Here is an 18,136-nt window from a genome sequence, read left to right on the forward strand (position 1 = left end):
TTTGTCCAGATCATTTTGAATTTTAATCCTATCCTCCAAAGCACTTGCAACCCCTCCCAGTTTGGTATCATTCGCAAACTTTATAGGTGTACTCTCTATGCCATTATCTAAATCACTGATGAAGATATTGAACAGAACCGGACCCAGAACTGATCCCTGCAGGACCCCACTCTTTATGCGCTTTCAGCATGATTATGAACCACTGATGATTACTCTCTGGGAATGATTTTCCAACCAGTTATGCACCCATCTTGTAGTATCTCCATCTCAGTTGTATTTCCTTAGTTTGTTTATGAGAAGGTCATGCAAGACAGTATCAAAAGCCTTAATAAAGTCAAGATATACCACATCTACCGCTTCCCCCTATCCACAAGGCTTGTTACCCTATCAAAGAAAGCTATCAGGTTGGTTTGACACCATTTGTTCTTGACAAATCCATACTGACTGTTATTTATCTTCTAGGTGTTTGCAAATTGATTGCTTAATTATTTGCTCCATTATCTTTCCAGGTACAGGAGTTAAGATGACTGGTCTGTAATTCCCTGGGTTGTCTTTATTTCGCTTTTTATAGATGGGCACTGTATTTACCCTTCTCCAGTTTTCTGGAATGTCTCCTGTCTGGAATGTCTTATCCTGGTTTCTAACAGTTAAAGACTGGCTTATGCATTGAGGCATATGATTTAACATGACTTCAAACGTTTCAATTTTTAAAACAACTCCAGATAGTTTTGATATCCATATACAATCTCTTTTTGATTTTGGTAAATTCTTGGCCTCAGCCTTGTGAGGGCAAGATGTTTCAGTCTAATTATGCATTGTATTGATTTTGCCACCAAATGCCATCAAATGGCCCTTTGTTCTTGTATTAAGAGACAAGGAAAACTAATTCCTGATCTATTGTTTCTTTACAATTCATTATATTTTATATACTTTATCTCACCCACCCTGTCTTATTCAACTCCTTTCTAATGTGAACAATCCCCATCTGTTTAATCTCGTCAGATGAGTTTTTCATGCCCTTGATCTGAACCCTCTAATTCTGCAACATCCTTTCGTTGCCAATATCTGAACCCACTAATTCTGCAATATCCTTTTAGAGAGACCAGTGACTGGTACTGCATACAATATTTCAGATGAGGACACCATTTATTTATATTCTCCATCCCACTCCTTATGTATCTTAACATCATTTGCTGTTTTGACTGCTCCTGTGCATTGACCTGAGGTCTTCACTGAGCTGTCTGACACTCCTGTCCCTTTCCTGAGTCAACAGTAAACTTCAGAAACCTGTAAAATGTTCTGAATAGTTCAATTCTCCCCCCCTCCCCTCCATCCAATGTATCAACATTGAACTTAATTTGCCATCATATTGCCCTGATATTGCTTGTTTAGGTATCTCTGAAATTCCTTACAGTCTTCTCTGGGACTAGAAACCCTAAACAGTTTATATGAAATGGCTTCGTTTGTATCATTCCAGATCACAAATGCACTGAAAGTGTTTAATAATATTAATCAATGCCCTTGTAAGCAGTCTCAGGTCTGAACAAGGAGGGAAAATGAATATTCCTCCCACATCTACAGTTGGTCACTAGCAACAAAAGAGGTGTATAGGCAACACAGTGGAAAAAAGGAGGAGAAAGTTGTATTAGTACAGTGCTTGCTTTGGCCGTGCTGTAATTGACCTGTGGATGAACAGGAATTAAGAGTTTGTGGCTGTCAGTCCAGAACTTGTCACCTACACAAAATCCACATGAAAATACTTTAGATTAAAAAATCCAACCTCTTAAAGTGAATGCAAAAGGTATAAAGCAGAATTGTTTTTACCTTGAGGTTAACATTTTCAAATTTTCTTCTAATCGAAACCAAATCAGCTTCACGTTCTGTATCTGCAATTTGAAGTTAAACACTAAGTAAGTTCCAATTCATCCAAACCCAATGCAATATATTTGTATTTCTGTGAATTATTTTAAACTGACACCGTGAAGACCAAACTGGCCAACAAATTACATCTTGAAAAAATACATTTTTACAAAATCCTGAAGAAATACGTTCCTGTATTATATTTTTAATTTAAATCTCAATGAAAGTCAGTGAGACTTGGCCTCCAAAGCACCTAAGTCACTTTTGAAAAATGGCGTAACCAGAGTTCTTTGAGATGGACTACATATATCCACACTCATGGGATGTGCTGGACAGTGTAACTCAAATTGTGGAACTTTCTCACAGGAGTGACTGTTGGAGAGCTCACATGCCCCTCCACCCCACCGTCGATTCCAAAATGTTCCAAGGGCAAGACTATTAAAGGCGGCATGGTGACCTCTGCAGCCTTAATTCCCTCCACCGTTTCCTAAGTCAGTATTTAATTAGGACTCCGAAGAGGACAGGAAGGTTGGCAAGGAGCATGAATATGCAGAATCCATCTCAAACAACTCCAGTTAGAGGTAAATAAACTGTTTTTCTTTCTTCAAATGTCCTCTGCATATTCCGACTCATGGGCATTCAATACCTTATCCAGTGTTCAGGGAACATCAACCAAGTCTTCTAACCTTGCTTTCTCAGGTGGAGAGTTGTGAGAAGTGCAAGAGGTTTTTTCTCATTTCCCTTCTAGGCAATGTATCTTGCAGATCCAGGAAATGATCTGACTGTGAACCTGTGTGATGCACTTGATCTAAAACCATGACAGAAGAAGCTGAGAGTACTGGTGATGAGGCTATCAACAGTTCAGGAACTTTCTTTGGATCCAATGCAATCTTCTGAGCTGGGGGATCCTTAGATGTACCGATTTGCAGGGTGGATAAAAATCAGTGACTTTTTTTTTTTAAATAAAAAATAAATAAATCAGATTTTTTTGATAAAATGCTTTTTGAGGAAAAAAACCGATCTAAAGATAGTTTTAATTAAGACACATTATAGCTCAAAGGTATCTCATCATGGAATAGAGATTATAAATTCTAATTCTATAGTATTCATGTAAATGTTAAGAAAAGTTTTGTAAATGAGTTCCAATAGTTCATAGATTAGGGACCCAATCTTATGGGTTCCACAGGCATCTGTATAGATTATTTAGGTTAATCTTTCTATCTACCCACTGGGACTCAGTGCTCAGTCTAGAAGATACCATCAGAGATGCTTAGTTTTGCAGTTCTCAAACTGTGGATTTGTGTCTCCAGAGGTAATATGCTTGTTAACCGCAAAACTGTTTTAAAATAAATAATATATAGAGATGAGAAATAACAGACCTCAACTCTATTGTACCTCTGCAAATTTGTATACAGAGTCAATCCCTTACCTCTCTCTAAAAGTGAAAAGTTTCAAAAAGTTCAATGAATAAAAGATTGTTGGGGGCGGAATAGGTCTGGACAAGGAAAAGAAGTTTGGAGATAAATGTGAGAAGCGAGGGACATATAATTGTTTTGTTAAAGTATTATGTTTGGTGTTGAAGAAAAAAATCCAGAATACATAACATTGTTTTAGTTAAATAAAACAATTTAAATGTCTGTCTGGTGATGTTCTCCTCCTAATACAGCATGGCAAGAAAATCCTCCAAATATTAATGATTAACCTGTTGAATTGGAGATAGTTTGCCTCCCAATGGACTTCATAAAAATCTGCTTCAATTACCTTTGGTAAATGAAATAACTAAACAATCATTCATTTTCTGATATAGCTGTAAAACTAATTTGAAAAGTTTTCAAAATAAATCACTAAAAAATGTATAATGTGCACCTTCTAAAAATGAAACCTACATCTATCTCTGAGTTGTGAAATATATGTATTAAGGTTATAACAACCAACAATGCACTATTATGTATAAAACCATGATTAAATCGAGTCTTCCTGACTAGTGATTTAAATCAATTTGATTTAAAATCAAATCTACCCTGCCGATCTGAAATCCTAGCTTTTGGTTTGGGATCCATTATTTTCTGATCCTGCTCTAATGGACCTGAGGAGTGTCTCTCTCTCCCTCCCTCTCTGTTAGTCCTGGTAACAGAAGTCTTTTTGTCCCATACTACCTTCTTTGGAACCAAGACAGTTTCCCTGTCTGCCTCTCTCACACAGGGCTGAGAAGTAAGTGCTTCAAAGTTGAATCCGATGATTTAGGAGCCAATTGCAAAGCAGTTTTGTAACTGGATCCCAGGGCTGAACCCAGTGCTTTTCGCATTGTGGTCTTCTGAGAGCCAAAACTTTCCAGCATCAATACTGGTCTTTTTGCATTATCATCAGATCCCTTTGTGGTGTCGGATCTGAGCAGCTTACCTATTAAAGCTTTTTGAAGCAATAGGGCTTAGTCTGCTGTTGCACTCCTTGCATGCTCTCAGGGTAAGTGTGCTGCAGACAAAGTATTCTGAAGAAGAATGACTCTCTCCATGACATACCAATCATCTAGTATGGACATCCAATGCTTGGAAGACTGCTAGACACTTTAAAGCCAAGTATCTTTGCCTTTGGATCCACCATGGAGCCAGTAGTCAGAACCAAAGTCTCTATAAAGTTCACTAAGAACAAAACTTTCCTTAAATCACAAACTTAAGCCAAGACTAACACAACTATAAAGCAGTAAACTACACAAAGCTAAAGCACTATAATCATCTAGGTGAAGGATCTAGATTAATGGAGGTTTACATCCATCTGATGCTGCAGTTGGAAGGAAATGAGTCTGCCATGCCCCCTTTTAAAGCCTTGCTCTCAGAACATTAGAGTAGGAGGCGGCATGAATGCTTTAACAGGCCTTGCTATTAGAAGTTTCCACCATCTGAGCTACAGCAGCCATAACATCCCATGAGTAAGAATATGCTGAGCAGAGGCAGATACGGACATTTAAAAAAAACTAATGTGACTGTCCATTTAATTGTCAGAAATGTCACATCTTGAAATAGTTGTTTTCCATTGACAGATAAATGCAGAGGGGTATTTTAAGAGATATGCTACGATATGCTTATGGATAGGGCCCTACCAAAATCACAGACATGAAAAACGCATCATGGACCGTGAAATCTGGTCTCCCCCGGTGAATTCTGGTCTTTTGTGTGATTTTACTCTATATTACACAGATTTCACAGGGGAGACCAGCGTTTCTCAAATTGGGGGTCCTGACCCAAAAGGTTGTGCAGGGGGAATCACAAGGTTATTTTAGAGGGGGAGGGGGGCACGGTTTTGCCACAATTACTACTGCGCTGCTGTCAGAGCTGGGTGGCTGGAAAGCGGCAGCTGGTGGCCAGGCACCCAGTTCTGACGGCAGTGCCCTGCCAGCAGCAGCAGCGCAGAAGTAAGGGTGGTAATACCACGCCATGCAACCCTTACTTCTGTGCTGCTGCCTTCAGAGCTGGGTGGCCAGAGAGTGGCGGCTGTTGACTGAGGGCCCAGCTCTGTAGGTGGCAGCTCTGCCTTCAGAATTGGGCTCCTGGCCAGCAGCTGCCGCTCTCCAGCTGCCCAGCTCTGAAGGCAGCACTGCCACCAGCAGCAGTACAGAAGTAAGGGTAGCAGTACCCTCCCTACAATAACCTCATGACCCCCTCACCACACACAACTACTTTTTGGGTCAGGACCCTACAATTACAACACTGTGAAATTTCAGATTTGAATAGCTGAAATCATGAAATGTATGATTTTTAAAAACCTATGACCGTGAAATTGACCAAAATGGACCATGAATTTGGTAGGAAACTACTTATGGTGAAGTTTCATTTTCAGTAAATAATTATACCAAAGAGATTATGCACCAACTAATCAGACTGCTTGTGATACGAGTTATACATAGCACATTACCAACCATTACCTTACTCAAAGGCCCAAATCTTACTTTTATGGAGAGAAAAAAAAAATCTAATCTGAAGTATACAAGTTGTGTAATGCCATTCAGAACACAGCTATTTGAAGACAACAGTATTAACACAAGTGTCATGATCAATTAATAAGTCAGTCAGGAACACAAAACATTTTCAGAAGTTTGAAATGGAGACTGTGCCAACAGTTGCAGAAATCCTGGTCTCTCTTGCAGACACATTATGATGGCTCAGTTCAATGATTTCACTTGCATGTCGATTAAAATTACTCCCCATGCCTTTCTGGTACAAACCTCTTAGGCACTATGGTGATACAAACCAACCAAACCAAACCAAATAATAATAGTAAACCACTCATTTCTACTTTGCAGTACAAGCTTTCATTCTTTCTCCCCCTTTTGATTTATAGAAATGGCAGACAAAGGCAAACGAACCTATTTCAGACTTAGAGCGACAAGGTGGATGAGGTACTATCTTTTATTGGACCAACTTCTGTTGGTGAGAGACAGACAAGCTTTTGAGCTTACACAGAGCTCTTCTTGCCTGCCATACCAGTCACTTCTGTGCTAGGGTCTAACCAAGAACACGAATATTGCACTGGTCAGCATTAGCAATGTTGCAGTCTCATATGGTCCCTAATCAATACTTCAGCTATAACATATTAAGAGTGTAAAAAGCAGACCCAGACTAAACTCATCATTTTAATTATTTTGGAAAAATAGCAACTAGCAGGACTTCCATGCATTTTAAACTAATAAATTCTAATGGCAAGTATAATAACTTTTTTGAAATCTTACCTGTGTCAGCAACTTGAATCTCTTCATAGGAGTCTATAAAGGATTTCCTAGCAGGTTCCTTGAAATAAAAACACACATGAACAAAGTCACAAGAACTAGTAGCAGTTTAGCTCTAATAATCTGGACTACTCAAATTCCCTTTGTCATTAGTTCCACTGTTACTGCTGAAAAACTCAATTCTCTTGTGAAAATGACTATGTCAAAATGGAATCTTAAGCAACAAAACTGCTCCTACAGCCTATTCTTGACTCTCAGCTGAATACTCAGGTTTTTTACTACTTTTTCCTCCTTTTATTCCCTGAGAGCCAACATAACTGTGAGAGGAAGCTAGTGTGTACTCGGTTTTTTTATTTGCCTTTAAAATATATAAGTTGCCCAAAACGAATGATTAACATTCTTAAATGTTAGGGGGAGAAATTTTCAGGGGAACAATATAACAGCACAACAATGATATAGTGATGGGGATCAGATAGATTAGTTTAATAGAATAGCTAAAAGAATTTTGATTGCTGTATCTTTATTGTAGGTAATCTATGAGCCAAAACAAACAAAAAAATCCAGTTTGAGCTTCAGATTCCATGTTGAGTTTGTAGACCTGGCAATTAAGGAAAACAACATATACTTATAAACTGAGAACATTTCATCTGGTGTCATGCAGAGACAACTAATCTTCATCGCAATGTTATTCGCGGAGTAGATGCAAGAGCAGAGTCACCTAGTTTCAAAGTAGTACCGCACTTGAGGTTACTTAACTACAGAGGCTTTTTAAAGTGTTTATATGAAGGCTGCCTTGCAAAATGGTCATGGAAGTTTACCAGCTGAGAAAAAAAGTTTACTCCCTCATCCTCTATTATGAGAAGGATAATGAAAAGAACAGAGATCTTATTTTCCTGTCAATTACAGTTGTGTGCCACAGGAAAACAGAAATTTGCAAGACTGATTAACTTTACTGCAGATACTATTACATTATAGAGAGAGTCAAATGAAGTTCTCTACTTACACAAAGAAAGGGACTGGTTATCTGCAAATAATTTTCTTAACACTATATTAATATTCCCCAGAATGTAGGGGTTTGATCCTGCACTCAATGAAATAATTGGAGCCAATGGCAATAAATCACAATGTATGCAGATGAGGCCCTTAACGGTTTACTAAAAAGGTTTCAGCAGAGAAAATTTCAGAGTCAATTTTTTTAGTAACTTTTTACAATTCAATGCAAAGGATACTGATACAGACTAATAGCTTTTTCTACATATTTTCAATTGACATCTTGCAACAAGGTTCTTAAAGAACTCTGGTAAAACACTATTTTTCTATCTAATTCAAAAATGCACTTTGGACTGAATACAACAGCAAAATGCAGACAGACAAAAAACTTTCAGGAACTTGAGACAAATAACTAGAAAAACAACGTCATTACTTAAAAGGCGCAACAAACCCATGAAGCCTGCCATACTGAATTTCTGGTACTGTTTCACATTTGATCCTGAGAAGGAGCAAGTCCCAAAAGCAACTAACCCTTAAAAAGCCTGTAGAGTTTACAACTGAAAACATAAGTAAGGTTAAAAAAACCTGTCTTCAAATTGGAAAAAAAACAACCCCCTCTGTAGGTTTCAAAGCCCACAAGAAATAGCTCTTTCACTTTAGATTAATTTAAAACAGAGGCTGGGATTCAGCAGATGTTCATATATCCACAGCACAGTAGGTAGGAGATAATCACATGATGGACAAAGATAGTTACAGAAGACATAATACAAAAGACTATTTCTATACAGCCTTTCATATAAACAACATACATTTCTCTATAAAAAGTGAAATAAAAAATATAACTGTCAATATGTGCAGTACAAGAGGAAAGAAGATTATAGTACACTTTTAAAAATAGTAAGAACAGGCTTAAAAAACTCCCATCCCACTTTAGAACAATGGTGACCAATACCAAGGTCCAAATATAATTTTCCAATATTGTTGAGAGCTCTAACCAGAGAAAAAGACGATAACTGCTCTATGGACCATACTGCTCACAGGCTTTCCAGCTTTACCCTACCCATAAAAGCCTCAGCCTGCCAGATGACTTAAGCTTAGCAGGATTCAGTTGTTAGTAAACACTGATGTCACCTGATGCACAGATATGGCTGAAAAACATATCCGTCCATTGCAGTTAGCAAATGAAGTCTCCCCCACACCTTATGCCCATAGGGTCCAGTATCCCAGCCCCACAGGAAGCTCTCTGCAGCCCTGCTGTTACAGTCCCACTCACTCATTCACCAGCTGGGAGTGTGCAGGCCACTCCATTGGAGGAGCTGTTCAGAAGCAGGGTGGCCTCCTTGCAGTCAGGGGCTCGCTCTCCTTCCTGTGGTTTTGGGGTGGGGTGGGGGGGTGTCTCTGCTCATTCTCCACTAAGACCGCAGCCTTCCTTGCAACTTGTGCCTGCAATGTCATTGGCCCTGCAGCTGCGCAAGGAGCCCCTGCAACCCTTCTGTTAAACTGTGAACATTTATTAAAAAGCTTGAGGCCCAGTTACATCAGGGCTAGACACCTAAGTAGTACAGTTTAGTTGAACTTCTGTATGACGTGGGGTGCACCAAATGCAAGGGCACATTAGATCGAGTTTGACATAATCTGGGCTCCACTGCACCAAGTAATGCAATTAGAAACCATTGTGCCTCAGCACAGATAAAATGAAGCCTCAAACTCATCTTGATGGCAGATGGGGGATACAGCTGATAAGGGTATGGTAAGGCACAAAACCCATACCAACTGCAGGCCACAGCCAGTTGCTCCATTGCTTTAAAGACAGAAAAAGTAAATTAGATGATCACAGTAACTATGAGAATAAATTCTGTTTCAATCCACGAAGGAATATGCACATACTAACAGTAAGAGCTCTTCTAAAAAGGATGCAACTAGCCACAAAGGAGGCATGTGCATTCAACACCTGGGGAACTATATGGACAATTTTTGAAGGAGATGCACTGTTGCAAACCCTTTGCAAAAATTCAAATATACAATGACTGAACCAAAGTGGAATACCATAGTAGACAAGGAAGAAAACGGTAAAACCTTTTGAAAAAATGAGGGTCTGTATTAGACAGCATGGCAATTTAATTCAATAATTCACACTTATTTTAAGTTAGGCTATTATAAAAATCATACAGAATCCTGCAGGAAGAAAAACATAGTAATTATATTTACATAGTCATACATTAATGTCTAACACATTCACATTTGCCAGAAAACTTTATGGTGTCCATACCTGATGTACTTTTAAATCTTCATCTTCAAAATCAGAGATCCATTGCTTTCGTGTTTCTTAATTAGAAGGTATGAAAAAAAGACCTCTCTTTTAGAATGTGACATATTGCAAATAAGTGTTAGATTTGCATCCAAAAACTAATTTAACTAATTCCTCATTTACACATAAATATTTTTAATTAAAGTATTTTCTAAATAAGTAAACTCTGGAAAGGTTTGACAAATTCAGCACACAAAGAAAGAAAGAAAGAAAGACACGACAAGTCAGATTTTCACCCAACATAAATTGGCATAGCTTCATTGACTTCAGTGATACTATGTTCATTAGATCAGCTGTAGATCTCACCCGATGCTTTTAGACAGATACTCAAAAGCCTCTCTAATAGACAACTTCAAACTATTTGTAAAACACTGCTAATCTCGAGAGACCCAATACAATACAATACTTAAGCAACTGTCTTAACTTTATTTATGTGAGTAGTTCTATTAACCTCATTGGGAGTATACACAAATCAAGTTATACAAACACTTAAGTGTTTGCAGGATCAGAGCCTATTTCTATACAGTACAACTAATATCTGCCTTTAAAATATACAAGTTACCCAAAATGAATGATTAACATTCTTAAATGTTAGGGGGACAGATTTTCAGGGGAACAAGTATAGTTTGGTGCTAAACTGCCCTTTATACCTCTAGAAGTCATCCCAGTAGTTCTGGACTTTTGCATAATCCCTTCCAGCTATGAAGCTTTCCCATAAGCATTGGTTCCTGAACATTTTTACTCAATTTTTTAAAGTTGTACACACCAAAAAAATGCATGCTGTAAATACTGGAAATTACATTCAAAGCATAAGAATTTCTCTTTTAAGCAAAAAGATTTACAAGGCTTACACTACAGTCATTAATTTGCTCTTTTAGGTAGATAAATATTTATTCCACTTATAACTAATAATTACTGATTACGAGTTGCAAATACTGTTAAAACCATTTATAATGTTCTAATGAGATGCAGCATGCCTTCTTCTGTGTTCTTTGTGTGGATTATTTACATAGTGCCCAAAAATGTGCTAAAAAGCAAGGAAGGAGATGATTTAGAGCTACATTTTTTAGTAATACATAAGGAAAAATAGAGTATCAAAAATATACATGTCTAGTTTCAAGTAACTTTTTTATTTTGCCTTTTGCCTGCTCCAGATACCTGCCTTAAACACAGCACTGCATTAAATGAACACTATTTACACAAAATAGCTCTGCTGGTGTTCCCAGATCTGACCCTTCCCGGACTGCTTCACCAGTACTATCTTGCAACTGTCAAATATGCCATGACTGAACCAGGGAGCGACACCTCCACATGCACACATCAGTTTGAGCTGCTATACTCTTCCCACGTACTCCCTCAAGTGACACCAGAAAGTGGATATCCTCTGTCTACATTTCCTGGTACTGTCTTTGAGAGTCGAAGAGGAAGAGGGGAGGCAGTTTTCTGTGTATTTTGAAGGGGTAGCAGGGAAGTTTGGGTTTTTTTCCCCACCTGCTACTTCAGGAGCTGCTTTAAGTGCTTCATATCTTTCTGGTATATTTTGGGCAGCCCATCTTAGAACAGTTTCTTCCTTTACAAATTGTGCTTGCCCTCCTTGGCTTAAGGGGGCACTTGTCTCCATCCCTATATTTTAATTTTATTTTTCTTTCATAAGAAGCAAAACAAATGTAAAGACCTTAACAGCATCTGTGGTTATAAAAAGAGTCTAAAATGTGCTCCATGCTTTTTCCTCCTTTAAGAATCCAGTGAAAGATTTTACTTTGTGCTTCAGTCCCCGCCATCTTCTCCCTTAGCTTATTAGTGCACCAGAAGCACTCAGCCTGATTAAAAAAAATAATCAAATTTCCTTAAAACCGGTGATTACATCCGACGCTAACTTTGTTTAATTTGTATTTACAGCTGTGAATACTCTTGAAGGGTAATTTGATTCTTGATACTAAACTAGATACTGTCCTTAATAAAATTTCTCAGACTGAAAACTGATTTGAAGTAGTTGAGAAGAAATCTGAAAATATGAAGAAAAAGCCTTTGGCTTTGGAAACAGAACTAAATAATACTAATAAGCATCTTAAACAAGGATAGCTCCTTGTTATATTGTAAAACAGGATCTAGTTTCTCAATAGTAGTACAGTCTCTAATATATATACATGGGACATGCTTTTGATGTGCACCAGAGGCGGGAGAGGGGAGGGGGGAATAATTAACTCAGTCTGACATTATTATACTATTAGCAAGAATTTGATTCTCCTCTCTAGAACTAAGGATACCTAATAAAAGTCCTGTACATAAATCTTCCTAATCTGCTGGTACTAAAACTGTAGTGCTTATGTCTTCTCATGACAGAGCACATATGATACAATTGGTCTGCAAAAAATGGAAACATTCTGTATAATAAAAATATGTATAACCAGTCTAAAGCTACCCATTCATGTTTGACATGGTAAAAAAAAAAGTTCCTGCAGAAGGCAAAATTTGTTGCTTTTACTTTAACTGCTTCAAGTCTGTTTCTAGATAAACCGAGGTTAGTCAAAGATCAAAGCATTATTTATTTTTATTATGATAGGGAAAAACCTTTTGGCTTCTTAAATTACGCATATGGGGATCCTGCAAATATTTATTCATTGTGTTCAATTTTACACATACAAGTAGTCCCACTGGGACTAACTTCATGCCTAGAAGTTTGCCGGATGAGGCCTTAGAGAAATGCATATGGAATGATAAGCGGAGGAGGACCAAACAAGACGATGATGGGATTACTCGCATGCATAAAGTTAAACCCATGAGTTTATGATGTTTGCAGAATTAGCTTGTAAGCTCTTTGGGCCAGGGATCACATCTTGCTGACTTTGTGAACATGCTGCACATCTACAGGGCATTGCAAATATCTTTTAGCAATATATTTTATTTTTAAAATGCTGATTCAGGGTTACATTACCCCCAACTTAACTGTGCTATTGGGAAGCAACAAGGATAGTCAGATCAACCAAATTTCTGCTTTTGTCCCTATAGAGCAAAATCCATTAAACATCACAGAGGGATTTTTTTTGTTTGTTTGAAACTGGAACAAAACATCCCCTTTATTTAGGTAAGGAAAAATTTGGACTATATGTTAAACACCACAGAAATATCATCCTGCCTGGAGTTTAATACATTCCTTCCTTGGTCCTCCTACCCCCACTGTACACTTTGTATTGTGTTGAAATTGAAATTAATATATTTGAAAATGTAGAAAACATCCAAAAATATTAAAATAAATGGTATTCTATTATTGTTTAGCAGTGCGATTAATCATGATTATTTTTTTCCAACTACTGATGCTTGTCTTTGCATCCTGAATGTTCTTTGAACATAGGGGCGGTTTTGGTTTGGTTAGGTTTTTCTTTGTTAATATATTGTTAGACTGGGTTAAAGGTGGACTCTTGGATGGGGAATGAATGTAGATAGCAAAACAAAAGGATGTTGGGGTCAACTATCCTTTAGGGTTGAGGGTCTTTTTCTTTAAATGTAACACTTATCCTTTACTATCAAGTTCAGCTGATGTAATTACATTCAAATGATGGGGGAAGAGGGTTTAAAAAAGTGTATTGTTTATATGGCTCAGGTGTGAGCACAAGAGCAGTATTCATAAATCAGATGGTGTAATAGAAATTCTCCCTGAAAACAGGTGTCTAGCATGTTAACTGTAGGCTTGATCCAAAGACCACTGAAGTCATTTGATCACACCTCTTAACTTTCTAATTTTATAATAGTATGTGTATATGTTGACGGGGGAGGGGGAAGAATGGTAATTAAAACATATTCTTAGGTAGTGGAATGAAATTCAGACAGTTGAACAGCCTGCAATGGAGACTTCAAAAGATAGCATTTGATGTCTCTGCACTGGGAAGTCTTTGCCTTAAGCTCTGGATTTGACCCTAGCACTGCTATGTGCTAATGGCATTGGAATTAATACCAAATAAATTTATTTGTTGGGTTTTTTGTTTTGTTTTTTAGTATTCTAAAGACTTGATTTGAACTACTTTTAAATCTCATCATCTTTATTGTATGCAAAGCCATGTTGAAGAAAAAACACTTCACACCTTCTGTTTTTTTTCTATTTTATTAAAGTAAGCCCTATAGCAGAATCATTTTTAATTTAGTTATGCTAGTCTTAAGTCCTCCTAAGCAAGAAATACTTTACACTTGTTATCAAAAATGGATGGACGGCATGGATGTTTCTCTGCTTTTGTTCTGAGGCAAAAAAATAATTTTCCAGTTTTTCCTCTTTGTTTATGTATTTGTATTAGGGCTGTCAAGCAATTAAAAAAATTAATCGTGATTAACTGTGCAATTAAAAAAATCAATTGCATGATTAATTGCACTGTTAAATAATAATACCATTTATTAAAAGATTTTTGGATGTTTTCTACATTTTCAAATATATTAAATTTCAATTTCAACACAGAATACAACACATTTCCCCTCTCCCCAAAAAGTTTGACCCCTTCTGCCTTATCCCCTCCAACCTGTCTATTCCAGCCCTGTCTCTTGCCCACCTGTGGCTCCTGGTCCGGGCCCTTTCTCCCTGCTTATCCAGCCCAAGTCCCCACCCCTAAGGCGTCACATCCTAGTCCCACTCTCCTTGCCCAGTCAGTCCTAGTCTCCCTCCTCATACAATCTAAGGCCTGGTCTACACTACGCGTTTAAACCGAATTTAGCAGCGTTAAACCGAATTAACCCTGCACCCGTCCACACAATGAAGCCCTTTATATCGATATAAAGGGCTCTTTAAACCAATTTCTGTACTCCTCCCCAACAAGAGGAGTAGCGCTGAAATCGGTATTGCCATGTCAGATTAGGGTTAGTGTGGCCGCAATTCGATGGTATTGGCCTCCGGGCGGTATCCCACAGTGCACCATTGTGACCGCTCTGGAAAGCGATCTGAACTTGGATGCACTGGCCAGGTAGACAGGAAAAGCCCCGCGAACTTTTGAATTTCATTTCCTGTTTGCCCAGCATGGAGCTCTGATCAGCACGGGTGGCGATGCAGTCCCAAATCCAAAAAGAGCTCCAGCATGGACCGTATGGGAGATACTGGATCTGATCGTTGTATGGGGAGACAAATCTGTTCTATCAGAGCTCCGTTACAGAAGACGAAATGGCAAAGCATTTGAAAAAATCTCCAGGCTATGATAGACAGAGGCCACAGCAGGGACTCAGCACAGTGCTGCGTGACAAGCGTAACGGAAAGCCAAAGAATCAAATGGACGCTCATGGAGGGAGGGAGGGGGGTACTGAGGACTCCAGCTATCCCACAGTCCCCGCAGTGTCCGAAAAGCATTTGCATTCTTGGCTGAGCTCCCAATGCCTGAAGGGTCAAAAACATTTTCCCGGGTGTTTCAGGGTGTATGTTGTCAATTTACACCCTTCTCCCCCCGCCGAAAGAAAAGGGAAAAAAAATCGTTTCTTGCCTTTTTTCAATGTCACCCTATGTCTACTGCATGCTGCTGGTAGACTGGGTGCTGCAGTGCTGAACACCAGCATCTCCTTCCCGGTGGCAGATGGTACAAAATGACTGGTAGCCATCATCATCATCAGCCCGTGAGTGCTCCTGGCTGGCCTCAGTGAGGTCGGCCGGGAGCGCCTGGGTAAAAATGGGAATGACTCCCGGTCATTCCCGGCAGACGGTACAAAAGGCTTGGTAACCATCCTCATCATAGCAGCTGGAGGCTGAGCTCCATCAGCCCCCCCCACCCCCTTTCATGTCTAAAGAAGATTCTGTACTCCCTGGACTATCATAGCAGCTGGAGGCTGCCTCCCCCCCATTTTATCTCACTAAAAACTCAGTGTTTCTTATTTCTGCATTCTTTATTACTTTATCACACAAGTGGGGGGACACTGCCATGGTAGCCCAGGAGGGTTGGGGGAGGAGGGAAGCAACGGGTGGGGTTGTTGCAGGGGCACCCCCTAGAATGGCATGCAGCTCATCATTTCTGCGGGATCTCTGGGGCTCTGACCCGGAGCAGCTGTGCTCTCTGGTTCTCTAGTACACTTGCCTCATATTCTAGGCAGGACTGACTCTATTTTTAGACAAAACATAAAGAAGGGAATGACCCGGGGAGTCATTCCCATTTTTGTCCATGCGCCCCTATGATAGCAGCAGACGGTACAAAAAGATTGATAACCGTCATCCCCAATTTCCAATTGCAAACGGTGCAAAATGACTGATAACCATCATCTCATCGCCAATTTACAATGGCAGATGGTGCAATAGGGATGGTAACCGTCTCTGCTACCTTGCAAAGGCAAATGCATGCTGCTGTGTAGCACTGCAGTACCGTGTCTGTCAGCAGCGTCCAGTACACATACGGTGACAGTGACAAAAGGCAAAACAGGTTCCATGGTTGCCATGCTATGGCGTCTGACAGGGCAATCCAGGGAAAAAGGACGCGAAATGATTGTCTGCCGTTGCTTTCATGGAGGAAGGATTGAGTGACGACATTTACCCAGAATCACCCACGACACTGTTTTTGCCCCATCATGCATTGGGATCTCAACCCAGAATTCCAATGGGCGGGGGAGACTGCGGGAACTGTGGGATAGCTACGGGATAGCTACCCACAGTGCAATGCTCCAGAAATCGACGCTAGCCTCAGTACATGGACGCACACCGCCGAATTAATGTGTTTAGTGTGGCCGCGTGCACTTGACTTTATACAATGTTTTAAAAAACCAGTTTCTGTAAAATCGGAATAATCCCATAGTGTAGACATACCCTAAATCTGTCTTCCCACCACACCCCTATTCTCTTCCCCCACTGTTTCTTAGTGACTGTCTCCTAGACCAGCCTGTCCCAGTGTCCCCGCTCCCCTTCAGCTCCTCATCCAATTTCAGTGACCCCATCCGTCCCACCTACCAGTTCCCAGAAGCCCATCCCCCACCCCCTCCCAGTCTTAATCTCCATGACCAACCAGTCCTAGTCGCCATTACCCCCACTATCCTCAATCCCAGCTTCTCTCCCTCACTCCCTCCAGTCACAGTTTCACCAAACAATTTGTTTCAATTTACTCCTCGCCTTCCCCCCTGTACAGCTTTTGTTCTCTTTGCATTAAAATCAGACTGCTTCCTCCTCCATGCTGTCTGAGTGCTAACAGGTGGGAGGGGTCCCTACAAGCACAGAAGAGACAAGATTCCTGCTCTGATTTATCCAGCAGCACCTAGGCCCAGAGCAGCCATTAGAGGAAGCGTCCTGCTTAGCCTGCATAGCCCTGAGCTGGAACATGCTCAGTCACTCTATGAGGATGACTAGGGTCCAACCAAAGTCATGGCCATGAAAAACAAATCAAGGACCGTGAAATCGGGTCTCCCCCCCGTGAAATCGGGTCTTCTGTGTGCTTTTACTCTATACCATACAGATTTCACAGGGAGACCAATGTTTCTCAAATTGAGGGGTCCTGAACCAAAAGGGAGTTGCGGGGGGAGGGGGCGGGGAGCGTCACAGTATTGCCATCCTTACTTCTGCATTGTCTTCAGAGCTGGGCAGCCAGAGAGCAGCGACTGTTGAATAATTTGGCTGAAATTTTTCAAAACTCAGCCTGAGGCAAACATCCAGCATGTGAAAGATTTGGTTGCTATAAGTAACTGAAAACAGGGTCTTATAACAGGAAGTGTTGGGCAATCTTAATAAGCAATGATACCAACCACATCTACCGTTTAAGCACTCATTTCAAGCTTTTTTAAAATCCACATTTCTGAACCTTTTGGAGCATTCGTCTGGCCTCCCTTCACTAACAATCTGCACTTTGAAGAGTTCAGACTTAAAAACAGGACTTTTAAAAAATATCCCATAGTAAAAATGTATACGATAAGTAGGGCTGTAGATTAATAGCAGTTAACTCACGTGATTAACTCAAAAAATTAATCATGATTAATCGCAATTTCAAACGCACTGTTAAACATTAGAATACCAATTTATTAAATACTTTGCATGTTTCTCGACATTTTCATATATATTGTATTCTGTGTTGTAATTGAAATCAAAGTGTGTATTATTTTTTATTATAAATATTTGCACTGTAAAAATGATAAAAGAAATAGCATTTTTCAATTCACCTCATACAAGTTCCGTAGTGCAATCTGTCGTGAAAGTGCAATTTACAAATGTAGATTTTTTTTGGTTACATAACTGCACTCAAAAGCAAAACAATGTAAAACTTTAGAGCCTACAAGTCCACTCAGTCTTCCTTCTTGTTCAACCAATCGCTAAGACAAAGAAGTTT

The 18,136-nt window shown here is 39.5% G+C and overlaps 1 protein-coding gene across 1 annotated transcript in view; it reads right to left on the reverse strand.

Moving 5' to 3' along the window:
- Nucleotides 1-18,136, reverse strand: part of LOC123366348 (Holliday junction recognition protein) — a 39,313-nt gene that overhangs the window by 14,845 nt on the left and 6,332 nt on the right. The window contains exons 5-7 of the mRNA XM_045009754.1: nucleotides 9,840-9,895; nucleotides 6,584-6,641; nucleotides 1,825-1,886 (exon numbers count right to left, since the gene is read on the reverse strand). Of these exons, the coding sequence (XP_044865689.1) occupies nucleotides 1,825-1,886; nucleotides 6,584-6,641; nucleotides 9,840-9,895 (176 nt within the window). The remainder of the gene's footprint in view (nucleotides 1-1,824; nucleotides 1,887-6,583; nucleotides 6,642-9,839; nucleotides 9,896-18,136) is intronic.

The sequence above is a fragment of the Mauremys mutica genome, chromosome 1 (genome assembly GCF_020497125.1).
Source record: "Mauremys mutica isolate MM-2020 ecotype Southern chromosome 1, ASM2049712v1, whole genome shotgun sequence".
Taxonomy (NCBI): domain Eukaryota; kingdom Metazoa; phylum Chordata; order Testudines; family Geoemydidae; genus Mauremys; species Mauremys mutica.